Genomic DNA, 16,478 nt, shown 5'->3' on the forward strand with positions numbered 1-16,478 from the left:
TCATTATGTATTTACACACCTACATAAAACAGGTTAAAGAAAAGCAGAAGAGAGACTTCTTAAACTATAAACAAACATTTAAAGATAGAAACAATACATAAAATGCCACCACGATTATAATCTATAAATTAGAAATATGAACTGGAAGCATAACACTTTATTGTATATCTCCTTCAAACTCACTAGGCATCTCGTTTTCCTGATATCATTGTAATTATACATTACAGACTGCTGTCTTGACGGCCTCTAAACCCATGTAAAGTTGCATGTGAATATGGCTAGCTATTCTGTATTTGCTCGACGTTGGCTTGTTGTTTCGGCGTGATAGAGCCTGGAAGCGTGTCCTACTTTTAAGTGCGTAAAAGTTGGCAACCCTGCTAACATACTAACAAAATAAGAAAGTAGTTTAACTACAAACACTAAAACAATACAATACAGAAAACCGCAAGCAGATTGCTCTCTAATCCGTTGCGCTGTCTTCAGTATCGACTTCCTGGTCAGTGAGCTGTCAATCCAAATCTCACTAACCAATGAGAGTAAAGTGGCCATAAATCCTGCCCACACGTGAGATTTGTGCCAGAAAGGAGAACGAAAACTTGAGAAGCGTAAACGAAAACTCGAAAAGCGCAAATGAAAAATCTAGCAGCGAATTCAAAACTATTATTTGCAAAAACGAAACTTTTTTAAATTGTTAAGAAAAATAGCAGTTTATTTGAAAATCATGTCACATTCTTGCAATTGAGTTTATTGTTTTCATTATCAAAGTGTTTTTTTTTTCTTTCTCATTGTATATTTTTGTTGGTTTTTTAAAGTTTGCGTTCATTTTTATTGACACAAAAGGAATCCCATATTTTACCACCTACACGGAGAACCAACCCACAGCTGATATACTTCAAACCCGATTTCAACAGCGGCACGGCATTGAATGGTCCGATTCATTTGAGTGATTCGGTTCCTTCGAAAAGTGATGTAAAGGAACCGCCAGTTCACTAAAACTATGCACTCTTACGTAGAATGCAAACTAATATATATAACTGAATAGGTGTTTTAAATAAACCTCGATCTAGTATTCCTTATCATTTCAAGGACAATCATACAGTCGACTGATGTAAAATGCATTGCGATTATTGAATCAATAAAAAGAACCGGTTCAAAACAACGATTCACTTGCGAATCGGACGTCACTTCTTCGGCTTCCGTAGCCGAAGTGATCCTTACACTTTCTTCCAAACAGTTATTGTTAAATTAATCTCTTTTCCATAGCAAACGCATATTTTTAAGCGAATCAGATATAATTGCACCCGGAAGACAGGAGGAAAGGACAACACTAAAACACACCCATTGAGCTTTCATAAAATTAGCTACTAGGGACATTTTTATGCTATCTGTCATGGTTGATAGTTAGCAAGAACGCTATTAGCGTATAGCTCCGTTGACGGATCGATATATGACAATACTTTAAGTATGTTGCAGGTAATATAGCTGTAAGGAGATTAACGCATTGTGTTCGACGGGCTCTGACAGATCTGCGAGCTTTATTGCAGTTGTGTATAAGATCACGACAGTTGTGTCGAAGTTGGTAATACGGAAATAACAGGCATTTTTGGCCGACATTATGAGCAATTAACTGCGGGTGAAGTGTTGCCGATAGCATGCATTGTGCTTTGGAAATATAGAATATGTTAAAATATATTATTGTTTCCAAAGGTAAGATTAATATTTAGGTCGTTCATGAGGATTAGTGTCAACGGCAGGATGTCAAAGGGATTTGTTAGCTGAGATGCATAACAAAAACATGTCATCTTCATTGTCGTAACCCGTTTGTAAAGTTTTGCTTTACAAATCCTTACCATTTCCCGGGGAGTTTGTGGGACTCTTTGGATTCCTGTAAATGGTTGTTCGTTGAAAGTGTATTCTGTCAAACTCACTTTCCTGACCAAATACCCAATAAATAAATCGCATTATGTCAGGGGATAGTAGTGGTAGCGGCGAAGACTCGGATCGAGAAACCCACCGTAAAGTCTGCACCGTTAAGCACGAGATCACTAATGGTAGGTGACTGCATACTCGCGAAACTAATTCATTCACCCTATTTTGTTTGTATTATTTCACAACTGTGGTTTTATTAGTTGGTAACTCAATACAAGCCATGATATTAAATGATTATGAAATAAACATGGTGCTTAAAGAATACTACAGTATTGCCTAAAAACACTGTTGTACTTTTTTTGGTGGTGAAAATATGTATTGTGTATGTGGAAAAAAAATGTGGTGTGGAAACACGATAGAAAAGTTGTATCAGTTTATAGTGTAGTATAATATTAATGGATCATTTTAAAATGAATTATTTATTCAAAATGAAATTGATGTACAGGCTTGTGTGAAATGAGAATTGTTGTCTACATTTCACTGATCATCTTTTCTCAGCTAACCTTACTGGATACACTGAGAAAGTTGGCATGGAGAACTTTGAACTTCTCAAAGTGCTTGGCACTGGAGGTGAGAAAGTTCATACTCATACATACTGTAGTCAACCCATTAAATGGCATTGTGCCCAGTTGGGCTGCTCAAACAAATAGATTGATGTTCTGTTCTATATACTAGAAGCATAGATAATGCACATTCACTATTATGTGCACTGCACAGGTCTCAGAGGTAATAGAATGTACTGTAACTGGTATTCTTTATTTGCTCTTAAAGTTTTGTTGCTACACTAGCACCTTACCTGGAGCCTAACGGCTGGTTTACAGAAATTGGCAGAATGTCCATTAAGATATTCTTTAAAGCTTCTTTTTCCTCTCTCTCTTTTTTTCACCAGCTTATGGAAAAGTATTCCTGATCAGAAAAATAAGTGGTCATGATAAAGGCAAACTCTATGCCATGAAGGTTTGTGTTTTTTATTTGTTTTTCAGAAAAGATATCTAGAATAAGATTTGATTTATCGACAAATACAGTTTTGTAAAGCCCATAGACTGGGGTTGTCACGGAACCATAAACATGTCTTACGGTACTATACCAGCTTAAGTATCCCAATACCAAGTAGTATCACGATGCTGTGACATGTTTATAATTCACATCTATACAAAAACACAGATTTAGATTAAACATTTTGTATTTACTATAGTAAACTGTATTATACTTTACACTAGAATATTTTGTCGTATTAACTGTAGTAATTGGATAAATTGTAGAAAATACTGTAGTATACTTAAATATTTACTATGGTAAGACTCAAAAACACTAGTGTCTATGAGTTTTAGTAGTTTACTGTAGTAAATACTAAAGTACACTAGATCATTTTTCACGTGGGAACTAATTCAAATGTGGGACAAATTTCAATACAGCAGTCTTTATAAAGGGAAATATTAGGCTTACTTTAAATGCAGAACTAAGACGGCCAGTAGGTGGCATCAACTTTCCACTGAGTTAGTGGATCATTTAACCCACTCTTTCAAATCGCTAATTTGAATAATTTTCTCGTCCGAGTCATTCAAAACACTCATTCGTTTAGGATATAAACACCTCAAAAAGGCAGATGTTCAAATGAATATTAATGCGCATATGCAACATTACCTACAGTACTACGATACTACCGTTTCAAAAATAGAGAGGCATCGCGGGTATTTTGAATCTTTAGCATCACGATGCTACTGTAGCAACGGTACACCGTGCAAACCCTACTATAGACGGTACCATCGGATGCACTCACCTGGCCCGAGGTTAACTTCCGGTCTTGTTTGGTTATCGGTCTGGCTAGTGGCAAGTAATACAACAATTTCTTTTTTATTTAATTGATATTAATATAAATTGTACTATTTTTTATAATATATTAGAAGTATATATTATTTATAATATATTAATTGTATTAAATTGTATTAATTAATTGTATTAAATGAAACTAAAACTAAAAAAATTACTCGACATTGATTGATATTTTGCAGTCTACCGGAAGTTAAGTTTGGGCTACATAACGTTTGTTTATGTTGTTGCCGCTGAAACTGTCTAGAGTAGACCATTTCGAGAGATGTAAACAACACTGGTCCAAAAGCACTTCCTGTTTCAGTCTTGTAAACATTTCTTTAATTCACATATATAAGTAAGGAGGAATTGACGATGGGCCGTTGAATTCTTCGAAAATAATCCACCCGAGGTGTGTGCATCATTTTTGAAGAATTCAACGTACCGGAGTCAATTATTCCGCTTATACCATGGTTACCATACCACAAGACGTTGTTCAGGGCCCGTATTCATGAAAAATCTTTGCGCAAAGAGTTGCTCCTAGTGACAAAATTCTAAGAACATTCTTAGAAATGTGGGCGTTTCCACCTTAAAAATAACAGAACAGATCCTAGTAAAGAAAAAAGCCATTCAAAAAGCATCTTAAACCTTAAAAGAGCTCTTAAGGTCCAAAATTGTTAGGAGTAGCGTGGAGGACTTTTTAGAGGCTTAAGAGTTTCTGTAGCAGCATAGAAAATAGACGAAACACGAAAAGTGAGAAGAAATGTGATGCAATGCATTACAATTTCCATATTACTTTAAGGTTTATCTGATTTTCATTTGTATTGTTTTTTTGTGTTCAACTTTAGTTTTTCTTGGTTTTGGTTTTCTTTTACAGATGCTTTGATGCCATGCAAATTGTAAAACACTATAAAATTAAATTAAATTGAATGACAGTGAGTTAATGAGACACAACACATTAGATCGTGCAGGGCTCATGTTTGTGACCGATCCTATTAGAGACACGCTAACATCTCCACGACAGCGTAGAAATACCATAGTGGTGGAAATAGAAGTAATCACTACATTTACACTGCGTTCCAAATTATTATGCAAATGATATCTTTCTCTGGTTTTCCTAATTTGTCGATGCAAATGACAGTCAGTATAATTTTCAAGTAATCAACAGTTAGGGTACATTTGGAATTTTATTGAACAAACCTCCCACTGACAACAGTATTTATTTAAAAAATGAAAAACTCAAAATGCACTGTTCCAAATTATTATGCACAACAGAGTTTGAAAACATTTCATAGGTTGTAAAAAACTGAAAATGGTCATTTGTTGAATTTGCAGCATTAGGAGGTCATATTTACTGAAATCAAAAGCTATTTCAATCAAAAACATCCTAACAGGGCAAGTTACATGTTAACATAGGACCCCTTCTTTGATATCACCTTCACAATTCTTGCATCCATTGAACTTGTGAGTTTTTGGATAGTTTCTGATTGAATTTCTTTGCAGGATGTTAGAATAGCCTCCCAGAGCTGCTGTTTTGATGCTAACTGCCTCCCACCATCATAGATCTTTCGCTTGAGGATGCTCCAAAGGTTCTCAATAGGGTTGAGGTCAGGGGAGGATGGTGGCCACACCATGAGTTTCTCTCCTTTTATGCCCATAGCAGCCAATGACACAGAGGTATTCTTTGCAGCATGAGATGGTGCATTGTCATGCATGAAGATGATTTTGCTACGGAAGGCATGGTTCTTCTTTTTGTACCATGGAAGAAAGTGCTCAGTCAGAAACTCTACATACCTTGCAGAGTTCATTTTCACACCTTCAGGGACCCTAAAGGGGCCCACCAGCTGTCTCCCCATGATTCCAGCCCAAAACATGACTCCGCCACCTCCTTGCTGACGTCGCAGCCTTGTTGGGACATGGTGGCCATCCACCAACCATCCACTACTCCATCCATCTGGACCATCCAGGGTTGCACGGCACTCATCAGAAAACAAGACTGTTTGAAAATTAGTCTTCATGTATGTGTGGGCCCACTGCAACCGTTTCTGCTTGTGAGCATTGGTTAGGGGTGGCCGAATAGTAGGTTTATGCACAACTGCAAGCATCTGGAGGATCCTACACCTTGAGGTTTTCGGGACTCCCGAGGCACCAGCAGCTTCAAATACCTGTTTGCTGCTTTGCAATGGCATTTTTGCAGCTGCTCTCTTAATCCGATGAATTTGTCTGGAAGAAACCTTCCTCATTCTGCCTTTATCTGCACGAACCCTTCTGTGCTCTGAATCAGCCACAAATCTCTTCACAGTACGATGATCTCGCTTAAGTTTTCGTGAAATATCTAATGTTTTCATACCTTGTCCAAGACATTGCACTATTTGACGCTTTTCGGCAGCAGACAGATCCTTTTACTTTCCCATATTGCTTGAAACCTGTGGCCTGCTTAATAATGTGGAACGTCCTTCTTAAGTAGTTTTCCTTTAATTGGGCTCACCTGGCAAACTACTTATCACAGGTGTCTGAGATTGATTTCAGTGATCCAAAGAGCACTGAGACACAATACCATCCATAAGTTTAATTGAACAATATAAAATTAAATGTTTACGACACTTAAATCCAATTTGCATAATAATTTGGAACGCAGTGTACATATTTGTCAACTAGAGAAATGCAACTATGCAGCAGAGATGATTTGTTTCTGTCACAACTGTCACAATTTGATCACACAAACAATTACAGCACTTACAGAAACTTATTGTGTCACTGTGCATTTTCTATCAAATACGTTGATATCAACAGCATGGAAATAAGAACATATATTTATATATTGTGCATGTGTGTGCGTGAGTACGGAAAAACAGAAAAAATGATGTGCAATTTCAAACTAACAAACCTATACTTAAAAGCGCTCTTTTCTTCCTCTTTTTGGCCAACCAACCAATCACAGTCTTTAAAAGACTGTGTCATACATAGAAACGTGGTCAGCCCCGCATCCTCACTAAGATAAGTGTTTGTCTTTTCCTTGCTCAAAGTTGCTCTCAGATTGGTCCTGAATCGCTTTTAAGCTAAGAATCCTACATAGAAGTTTTTAAGCTAAATTAAGAGCTTTCTTAGAGGATTCTTAGAAGCTTTAAAATTACGGTCCCTGGCTTTTCTGTCTTAGTGAAGCAAAATGCCTGGCCTCATGTGGCCAGAGTCTGTATGCAGTTTCTGGATGATGAAGGCATTGATGCCAATGACTGGCCCTCACGGTCCCCAGACCTAAATCCAGTTGAGAACTCATGTATCCGAAGCCATCAAGTAGCACCATAGACTGTCGAGGAGCTCACTTATGCTCTGATCCAGGTCTTGGAGGAGATCCCCAGGACACCATCTGCCATCTCACCAGGAGTATTTCTGGACATTGTTGGGAATTTAATACGGACACGTTGGGCCATTCACATTACTGACTAACATTATGAGTTACTTTGATGAAATTCAAACAAGTTGAATCAGCCAGTATTTAATTTTTTTTACAGTGATTTTACTGTAATTCCTGCCCTGAATATCGTCGCTGTCGGGCGGAAACCTCCTATGTCCAAATTTGGTCAATTTTGTATTTTTCACAAATCGATGTTATTGGTCAGTTCCCATGTGGGTCTGTTATTTTTACAAGTTATTAACCAATATAAAGTGTTGAAAATAGCTTGAGAGCAAATCTCTTAACTCCATTGGACACTTCAACTGTCTGAGAAGTCTCGTAACTCCACCTCTTCTTCACTCCGCAGGAGCCTCTCGGCATTACGTCTCCTGATTGAAAGTTTTTTAGACAATAACGAGTGAAAATATTTAGGTTAGATACATTTGAGTAGGCCTGTTTTGTTAAAAATCGATAGCTGTAATGCTTCGGTGCAGAAGTAGCCCGTGAGCCACGAAGGTAAGTTTGCGAGCAGATTCGGCTAATTTCCAGCCTATTACACAGCCTAGTCAGCTCATCGTTTTTTGTATTACATCACTTATAGTTCTTAAACCTTTAAAATAGAGTTTAAGAAGATGTAAGTAACCACAGTCGTTAGCTTTGGTTAACTATTGAAGCCTTTTCTCTTGTCAAGAGGCTCAACGCGACCGCCGACTTTATTTGCGTGCAGATTAATTTCCGCCAATATTAGACAGCCTGTTTAACGTTTTAGTTTGGTATTGCATCACTCATAGCTCTAACGTTTAAAATAGAGTTTAGGAAGATGTACAGAACCATGTTTCAAAAGGCTCAACGAGACCGCAGACTTTGATGAACACTGCTGGCAGCAGCGACGTCTGTGTCCGTACCATTCTTATCAATGACAGCGTATTCTCGTATCTCCCTGCTCCCAAGTCATAAATTTCTGATTAAACATGGTTTTGGGGAAATGTTGTGTTAATGTTGGTACACAACAGTATATGATAGCAATATAAGGTATAATACCAACTTTAACGATACAATGTTTAATAACTCAAAAAATATGCAGTTTTTTTATTTCCTGAAAAATAATGGTTTTGGAGATGCGAGGATTCCGCCCGACAGTGACGATATGTTTATGATTTTGGCTTTCATTGACCATTGTCACATTATTTTGTTCTCACAACAATATGCAAAGTATATTATTGATGAGTTTTAGCTTGAATATTTTGTGCATTGAGATCTAAAGTGTGATTTAGGTGTTCCCTTAATTTTGAGCAGTGTTTATTCTTTTTTTTTATTTACCATGTCAATGTATTTGATAGAAAATGGACAGTGACACAATAAGTTTCTGTAAGTGCTGTAGTTGTTTGTGTGATCACTATAGAAGCTTGTGACAGTACCAAATCATCTCTGCTGCATAGTTGCATTTCTCCGGTTGCCAAATATGTAAATGTAGTGATTACTTCTATTTATGCCGCTATGGCATTTCTGCGCTGTCTTAGCGATGTTAGTGCGTCTCTAATAGGATCGGTCACAAACATGAACCCTGCACACTGCCATTCAATTCAATTTACAATTTGCTTTTTTTACAATTTGCATTGCATCAAAGCAGCTGTACAAGAAAACCAAAACCAAGAAAAACAAAAGTTGAACACAACAGATAAACCTTAAAAGTAATATGGAAATTTTCATGCATTGCAACACATTTCTTCTCACTTTTAGTGTTCCGTCCATTTTCTCTGCTGCTAAAGAAACTCTTAAGTCTCTTAAAAGTCTTCCTCGCTACTCCTAACAATTTTGGACCTTAAGAGCTCTTTTTACCCTTGGGACTCTTTGTTTAGGGGTCACACTTGGCTCCTTCGCGATCAAAAGTGGCCGAAGCCTTAAAAATATAACTGATTTTCCTGAAAAAAAGAAATGTTATACATTTTTGTTTAATAATAATTTTTATTTCGCATTTTTTGAGAATTTGACGTGACTAATTAATATTTATGCAATAATTATTACCTGTTTTACCCACTGAAAACAATAAAAATAAAAAATAAAGAATTCTTCAATTAATGCATTATTTTAGGTTAAAACAAAGACCAGGATATTAAAATAATTTTTTTGAAAATGTATGATTAGAGTCTTTCGGTTGTCAAAAAAACGATCATTAAACATGGTGGCATTTCACTTCATAACAGTAACCTAAGATAAAAAAACTACTGTCTTTTGTTGGTGTGGATTATGATTGGGTATGTGTCTAAAAATATCTTTCGTATGCCTAAATCATAAACTGGGTAACACTGTTATTTTTCACATAGCGTTAACTTTTGAATGCATAGGGTATGCTAGCTAACTTTGTTAGTTATACAACTAGCAGTTAACTATCGGCCAGAAACTAAACATAAAATAAACTGTTTGTCATCTATTTTTAGTTGTCACAAGTGCATTAGTATAAAGGGAGAGGGGACAGTGAGAAGGCTCATGTTATGTGTCAGGTTTGTGTTCAAGTAATGCATTTGCTAACGTTTGCCACTGTTAGCACACGCAGGCATCTATAGATGTATACTCTCTGTTCAATCTTTACTATAAACACTTGGTTTCTCTGTCTGGTAGGTGTAATAGGTGTAGATGTCTGGCCACTTAACTGGAGGTAGTCATGTCAGTTTGTCTCTGGATCCATTGAGTGAGCGTGTACAGGTCGGCCAGATTCCTTGCGCTAAAATCAACTTTTTTAAAAAACAATTGCGGTCCTGAGTGACATTACATGTTAAAGTTTAATCAAATTTTTTCGAGTCATTCTCAAAAAGCAAGCAAACAAAAGGTGCTCCCTTGCATTAGTAATGTGGTCAGAGGGATCTTTCTGCCTCCAGCTAAGCTCCACCCATAAAAACGTGTCACAATGTTTACTAACAGGAAAGGCATCTATAGCCCTTTATAGAGTAGTTTGTGAATTACCTAGCTGTTCAGATATGATTTAGGGTTTGTGGATTTTTATGTACATTTAAACAATCTCAAAGATTTTTTTTCAACTTTTTTTCCATTTTTTGTCAACTTTTAGATATTTTTGGTTTGATAAGAACCAAGTTTTGCATTATGATTAGTCAAACATTCAAATTTTGTTATAAAGGGGAACACATGTAAAGCCTTTTTGTTACTTAGTATTTGATAATTAAGATGTCTTAACTAAATAAGGAATGGATAGTGATAAATAAAACACTTTATACAAATATTTTGCAATTAATTGTTATTTCATTCAGTTTACTGGGCCTCTTCATTTAGGGGTCACACTTGGCTCCTTGGCATTCACATTTGGCTCCTGTAACTTTTTTCAGGAAAATGTATGTAGTATATTTGTAGTAATGTAGTAACAATTTTACATTCATATTTTACAATTTTGTCAAATATTTTTAAATATAATTTTTCAATGAATGCATTATTTCAGGTTAAAACAGATACCAGGCCATTAAAGTCCAATCTTTGAAAAGCATATTAGTGCCATCTGGTTGTAAAAAAAGTAAAAACGTGTAATGGCATGGTGTAACTTCTAGGTTCCTGTGTGTGGGTGTGTGTGTATGTGCACGCATGTGTGTGTCAGAGAGCGAGAGAGAGCCTCTTTTGTATTTTTATTTCATTTATTGATTTTATTTAACATATTTGCAGCCTTACTGGTTCATTTTTTTGAGTGTGTGTGTCTGTGTGGGTGACTATTTTGCACTCTTGATATTTTAGAGTGTCACCCCTTGATTGCTGTGCACTTTTTTTCTGCACAGTGGCTGATTTGTAGTTTGTACCACCAAAAGTTTCTGAGTTTTCATATTTTTTCATATTTCCCATTCTTTTCCTATGTCTGTCATTTTTGACTGCGAAGGAGCCAAGTGTGACCATTTAATTTTGTGACCCTTTAACATATACAAATCATATCCATATTTTTTTTGTTTTCACAGAGCTAAAATGACAAAAGTATTCAAATGTCATCTCATTCTGATGAAGCTACAATTTTTAACATTTCAAAATGCAAAATGTTTTGGTCGAAAAGGCCGAAGAGTCCCAGAGGGTTAAGATGCTTTATGAATGGCTTTTTTCTTTACTATGGTCTTTTCTGTCATTTTAAGGGGAAACACCCACATTTCTAAGAATTTTGTTAGAATTTTGTCACCAGGAGCACTCTTTGCGCTAAGATTATTCAGGAATATGGGCTCAGGTATCTATATTTGTTTCTGTTGTATTCAACAGCTCTGTCATTTAAAGGGGTCATATGGCGCGAACATGTGTTTTTCTGTGTCTTTGGTGTGTTATAATTTATATATTCTATCTAAAAGCCAATGCTCACTCAGACCTGCCCGAAATGCCTCGTGTAACCACACCCCCACAAATCTATGTCAGTTCGTGGTATGAGTTGACTAAGACAAATGTATATGCAGGTAAGGTGGGCGTACCTGTCAGTACAATTGCTTTGGAATCTGATGTTCCAAATATGTTAAGAGTTGTTACATTTCCGTCACACGCTTGCAGTATTCGACCAATCACTAAGCACTGGTTAACTGGCCAATCATAGCACACCTCGCTTTTCAGAGCGATGAGCTTTGTTAAAAATCAGTGCGTTTCAGAGAGGCGGGGCAAAGAGGAGATAGAAACATGCACGGTATGTGGAAAATACAGCGTTTTTGAACCTTAAATCGTGTAAACACATTGCATTACATCTAAAACAAACAATAATATTCATTTTAGCCGTGTCATTTGACCCCTTTATGAAAGGCATAAGGAGAAAAAACTTGAGTATTCTGTACCAGCTACGTTTTCACAGTGGCATAAAAAGCTTGCTTCTGTGAGTTTAAAGCCAGTTTACTTCTTCCAGAGACGTATTTTTGTCTTAGTAAACAATCATTAAACAATTTTAAGCTGTTGTCTAATTTTTGTTTTTCTTAGTGTTTTATCTTTAACCCGCTGATTGTTTCATGTCGTTTGATATCGCTTTCGTTTTTTGTCTGGAGAGTCCAGTACAACTTGTTGTTGAAATTTTCATGCTGTCCATAAATAGACATAAAGTTATTTTTCTCAGACATTGAAAATTGCCTGTCATTTTGTTTGTTGTTAGATTTGTATTCTGTGGTGGACAGTAGGCTACAGTATAACCTTATTCAGTTAAAATTGGCGCAGTGATATGGAACTGTAATTCGGTCAATCTGGAACTACTACATATGAGTGAGTTTTTCATGAAAAGTAATGCACACCCATGGGACATTTGTCAACCAATCAGAATGAAGCATTTATCAGCCCCGTGGCATAAATACGTTTTAAAGGTCTTCACTTCAACATTTCAATTCAGTTCTAAATGGTTGTATTTTGTTCTAACAGTTGTTTAGTGTTAAAAAACTGAAACAGGAAGTGCATCTGGACCAGTGTTGTTTGTGTCTTTCGAAAGTGTGTTTAAAAACAGTTTCAAAATATTTAAATTGACAGCTAATCAAGTCAGGCACATATCTTTAATCTGTTATTGATCTTTTCTCCTGTAGGTTCTGAAGAAAGCAGCCATCGTTCAGAAGGCAAAGACTGCTGAGCACACCCGGACAGAGCGGCAGGTTCTAGAACACATTCGCCAGTCACCTTTTCTTGTCACCCTTCATTACGCCTTTCAGACCCAAACCAAACTGCACCTTATACTAGGTAAAAGAGGGCATAATTGTGTTATTGTATGGTCACAGAGCTTTAGAAATATAAATTACAGAATAATAAATTAGGGCCATATAATTGTTAGTTTACCTAATTTTTTTTCTGTTAACATTTTTTTCTTCGTTAATTTTAAAGTTCTGTGTTTTCCATTTTTTCATTTATAATATGTACTATAGTAAACTGCAGTAAAATTCCTAAATACTATAGTGTTTGTGAACCTTACCATAGTAAATATTAAAGTATACTACTGTGTTTACTACAGTTTATTAATTTACTATCAGAACACTACATTTTGCTATAGTTAATTCTATAGTACACTACAGTATTTTTTATCTGAGTGTTCAGGTTAACCAGACTTTTATTTTGGTAGGTCAACACACAGAGGTTTTGAATTTCACAGTGTGTTTGACGATAGCTTTTCTCAAACCGTGATAAGCTGGTAAAATAAACTCTAAGAGCAACTCGGGAGATGAAGTTCATGTGTTCATGTTCTTATACAGTGAGGCAGACAAATCCCTGAGCGTCACGCGTGCAGCATGTTAAACCATGCACCTCATTCACTCGTACAGGCGCAGAAACACATATTTAAATAGCAGGATTCCGCCACATTGTCACTAAAGTTTAGCGCAGTTTACTTGACTTATTTAAACAATATAATATTTTAACAATAATAGATAAAACAAAGTAGTTTTAATAAAATATATTTTTAAACCTTTAAAGTACCTTATTTATTTATGTTACACAAGTCAAAAAGAAGAAATGTACAACAGGTCCATTTTATTTTTATTAATATGTCTTGTGTACCACAAACTGCTATGTTTACAGAATGCAGTTGTAAAAGATTTTTAATTTCAATTAAATGATTCCTGGCTAAATAAATGTTAAACAAAACAAAAAATAGGTAAAAAAACACAACACAGGCAGACATCAGTGGTTATATATAAATGTAGATAAATTGTGTTAATGAATTGTGTGGTTGAAACTATTGGTAGGGACAATTTAGTGCTCCTTTAGACACATCCCTACCCAAATCTATGCCCTTGGATAAAAGTGTCTGCTAATGTCAATAAATCCTACCTCTAGTTCTTAGGTATGTCCCTCAGGAATCCATGTTTTTTGACCCATGTTTATTTTTGCAGACTATGTGAGTGGAGGGGAGATGTTTACTCATTTATATCAGAGAGATCATTTCTCAGAAGATGAAGTGAGGATCTATGTCGGAGAAATTATCCTAGCCCTGGAGCACTTGCACAAGGTAGAAATGTTATTATTTAGATAAAACTGAGATACTGTATATCACAGTAAAGGTCATATGTCCGTTTTTTTGTGAAAGTTGCATTCTGTCTAAAAAGATACATTCTGTCTAAGCTTGAGAGAGGACAGAGACAACTAGTGGTCGATCAATGCTATTTTCATGACATATTCTGATATCTAAAGAACACAATAGGCTGACAGCCTCTACAATGTGTATACAATACTGGCCACTTTATTAGGTACCACTTTCTAGCAAAGGGTAGGTAGTGTTGTGTAAAGTTAAAGCTGTTAATTCAACACGCACATGACTCAGCACTGCTTCTGCATTATCTATTACAAAACTACCACATGTGATTCAAATCCAAAGTTTTCAGCAGTGAAACTAAGCAAACTAGGCATTTCAAAAGAAGTGACGAAAAAGAGCCAGACAGTAAATGTGAGTGTAATATTAAGTGAAGAGCAAAGATCTTACAGCACGTGCCACATATTTTATTTTATCTCTAGAAACTTCATACAACATTTTTTAACTGTGGTGCTGAATGACGTCACACTCTAATTAACAATTTCTTGACGTCATTGCGTAGTTACCAAATACACACAATAATGTTCGTTTTAGCCACCCAATATGACCCCTTGAAACGTGACTGGAGTATCTATTATGCGCCCTGTCCGCCATTCTAAACTCTATTTCAGAATCTTTCATACTTTTTTTAGACACTTTTTCATTCATGTGTTAAGCGCCACCCAGTGAAACCTTGATGTAATAATGCTTGGAAATCTATTTAGAGTGTCTTGTTTTATTAATGAATTAAAATATTGATATTTGGCGTATCGATTCTCGTATTGCACAGAGAAGGACAATGATACATTGCCATAACGAAGTATAGTCCCACCCCTACTTGGTAGCAGGGTCGACTCGTGTCACGACTCAGACTCGACAAAATCAAAAAAGACTTGCGACTTGACTTAGACCGGGACACCAATGACTCGTGACTTGACCTAGACTTGAACGCTATGACTCGGCAAATCTATATATTTTAAAACCAAACATCGAAGTTGTAATCTCGGACGGCTGTCTGCTGGAGCAGATCACACAGGTTAGCGATGCGCTTGTCATGCGCTTGTGTTTTAAACCACATAATGTTTATTTTTATATTTCAGACAGTCTGTAAATTAGACACAAGTACTAGACACAAGCAGCAATAATAAACTTTTCAACTGTTTACACTCAATTGTGTAGGAAATGATAAAGCTCACTATTCTCCATGGTCTCCCTCGCGAGTTTGTGTGTTGTAAATCCGCCCGACTTAAACTGCATTGCAGCGCATAGCCCTAATAACCTGGCATCAAATGATCATTATCCACTTAATTTTTCACTTTTTAAAAAACGCAAAATAGTACATGACATTTTTAAACATGAATATCAGAAAATCCACATTTCTGTGCATGTGTGGTAGTCCTTCATAAGCGTGAGGTGGTCAGCTGTTTCATTTGAATGGAGGAACATCATACGGAGTGGTACGGCGGCAAACTCAAAATCTGTTTTATGAAGCTGATAGAAGGTATTTTTGTGATGAATTCAACTTGTTTGCTAGCCTGCATAAATGCATTCAATGTGCACAATATCTAAGATAATTGCTCTCTCAAATTAGCTAACGGTTGATATAATGCATATAATTCATGATTGCATGCTCATTCTGTGCATTCCGAAGCATACAGAATTACATTTTTAGTTGACAGTCATAACACATTTCTTGAATACAAATTCTATATTTTGCCAGTTGCTGTCCAGTGCTCACCCATAAATCACGTGAAGCCCACATGGCATTCAAAGATATCTTGATTGATTTACAATGTTTTGCAGGGAGAGCAAACTGGTGTAAGAGTTAGACAGACTGAAGGACACAGAGTTAGAGAAAGGTAACAGATAATGAAGAAAAGAACAATTTCCTACAACTAAAACACATTGCCCAGTCATTAGTATGCCAGAAAGTATTTTCTTACTTTCTATATTACACTTAATATTCTACTTACAAAAATGATGTTCGAATATGTAACATGATAATTAATCCCAAAATAAAAATCCTGAAATTATTTATTCACCTTCATGGTGTTCAATAACATAATACATTTTTTATTTTATTGAAAAGTTAATGACTTAACATAATTGATACGATGTACTGTAATGGAAATTGCATTGTGTTTGTGACAAAAACAAATGTTAGTATAGAATATACTATTCAAGACAAAAGAACAAATAATGCAGAAATGTTAAATGAACATTCATGATTCTAATCTGCATATAGTGAATCCCGTTTTTGAGATGCTACAAGTTTTGTGACATGCTGCTTTAAAGGCGCAGTTCTTGATTTACAGCGGCCACTAGCGTTGTATTATAGATTTGCCACGAATAGCT

At 36.0% G+C, this 16,478-nt stretch overlaps 1 protein-coding gene across 1 annotated transcript; it reads left to right on the plus strand.

Annotated features, from left to right (window-relative positions):
- Positions 1–1,170: 1,170 nt before the first annotated feature.
- On the plus strand, positions 1,171–14,102 carry LOC130565245 (ribosomal protein S6 kinase alpha-5-like). The gene is made up of 5 exons (XM_057351847.1): positions 1,171–2,051; positions 2,428–2,499; positions 2,819–2,886; positions 12,652–12,802; positions 13,948–14,102. The coding sequence occupies exons 1-5, from the start codon at positions 1,964–1,966 to the stop codon at positions 14,085–14,087; spliced, it is 519 nt and encodes a 172-aa protein (XP_057207830.1). The 5' UTR covers positions 1,171–1,963; the 3' UTR covers positions 14,088–14,102.
- Positions 14,103–16,478: the final 2,376 nt, after the last annotated feature.

The sequence above is a fragment of the Triplophysa rosa genome, linkage group LG2, assembly GCF_024868665.1.
Source record: "Triplophysa rosa linkage group LG2, Trosa_1v2, whole genome shotgun sequence".
Classification (NCBI taxonomy): Eukaryota; Metazoa; Chordata; class Actinopteri; order Cypriniformes; family Nemacheilidae; genus Triplophysa; species Triplophysa rosa.

What these genes read in the sequence shown, in the direction of transcription:
- LOC130565245 (XM_057351847.1), top strand. Translation starts at nt 1,964, where the DNA reads ATGTCAGGGGATAGTAGTGGTAGCGGCGAAGACTCGGATCGAGAAACC. An exon ending in TAAGCACGAGATCACTAATG is followed by an intron (nt 2,052 to 2,427) that starts GTAGGTGACTGC and finishes ATCTTTTCTCAG; the next exon opens with CTAACCTTACTGGATACACT. An exon ending in GCAAACTCTATGCCATGAAG is followed by an intron (nt 2,887 to 12,651) that starts GTTTGTGTTTTT and finishes TTTCTCCTGTAG; the next exon opens with GTTCTGAAGAAAGCAGCCAT.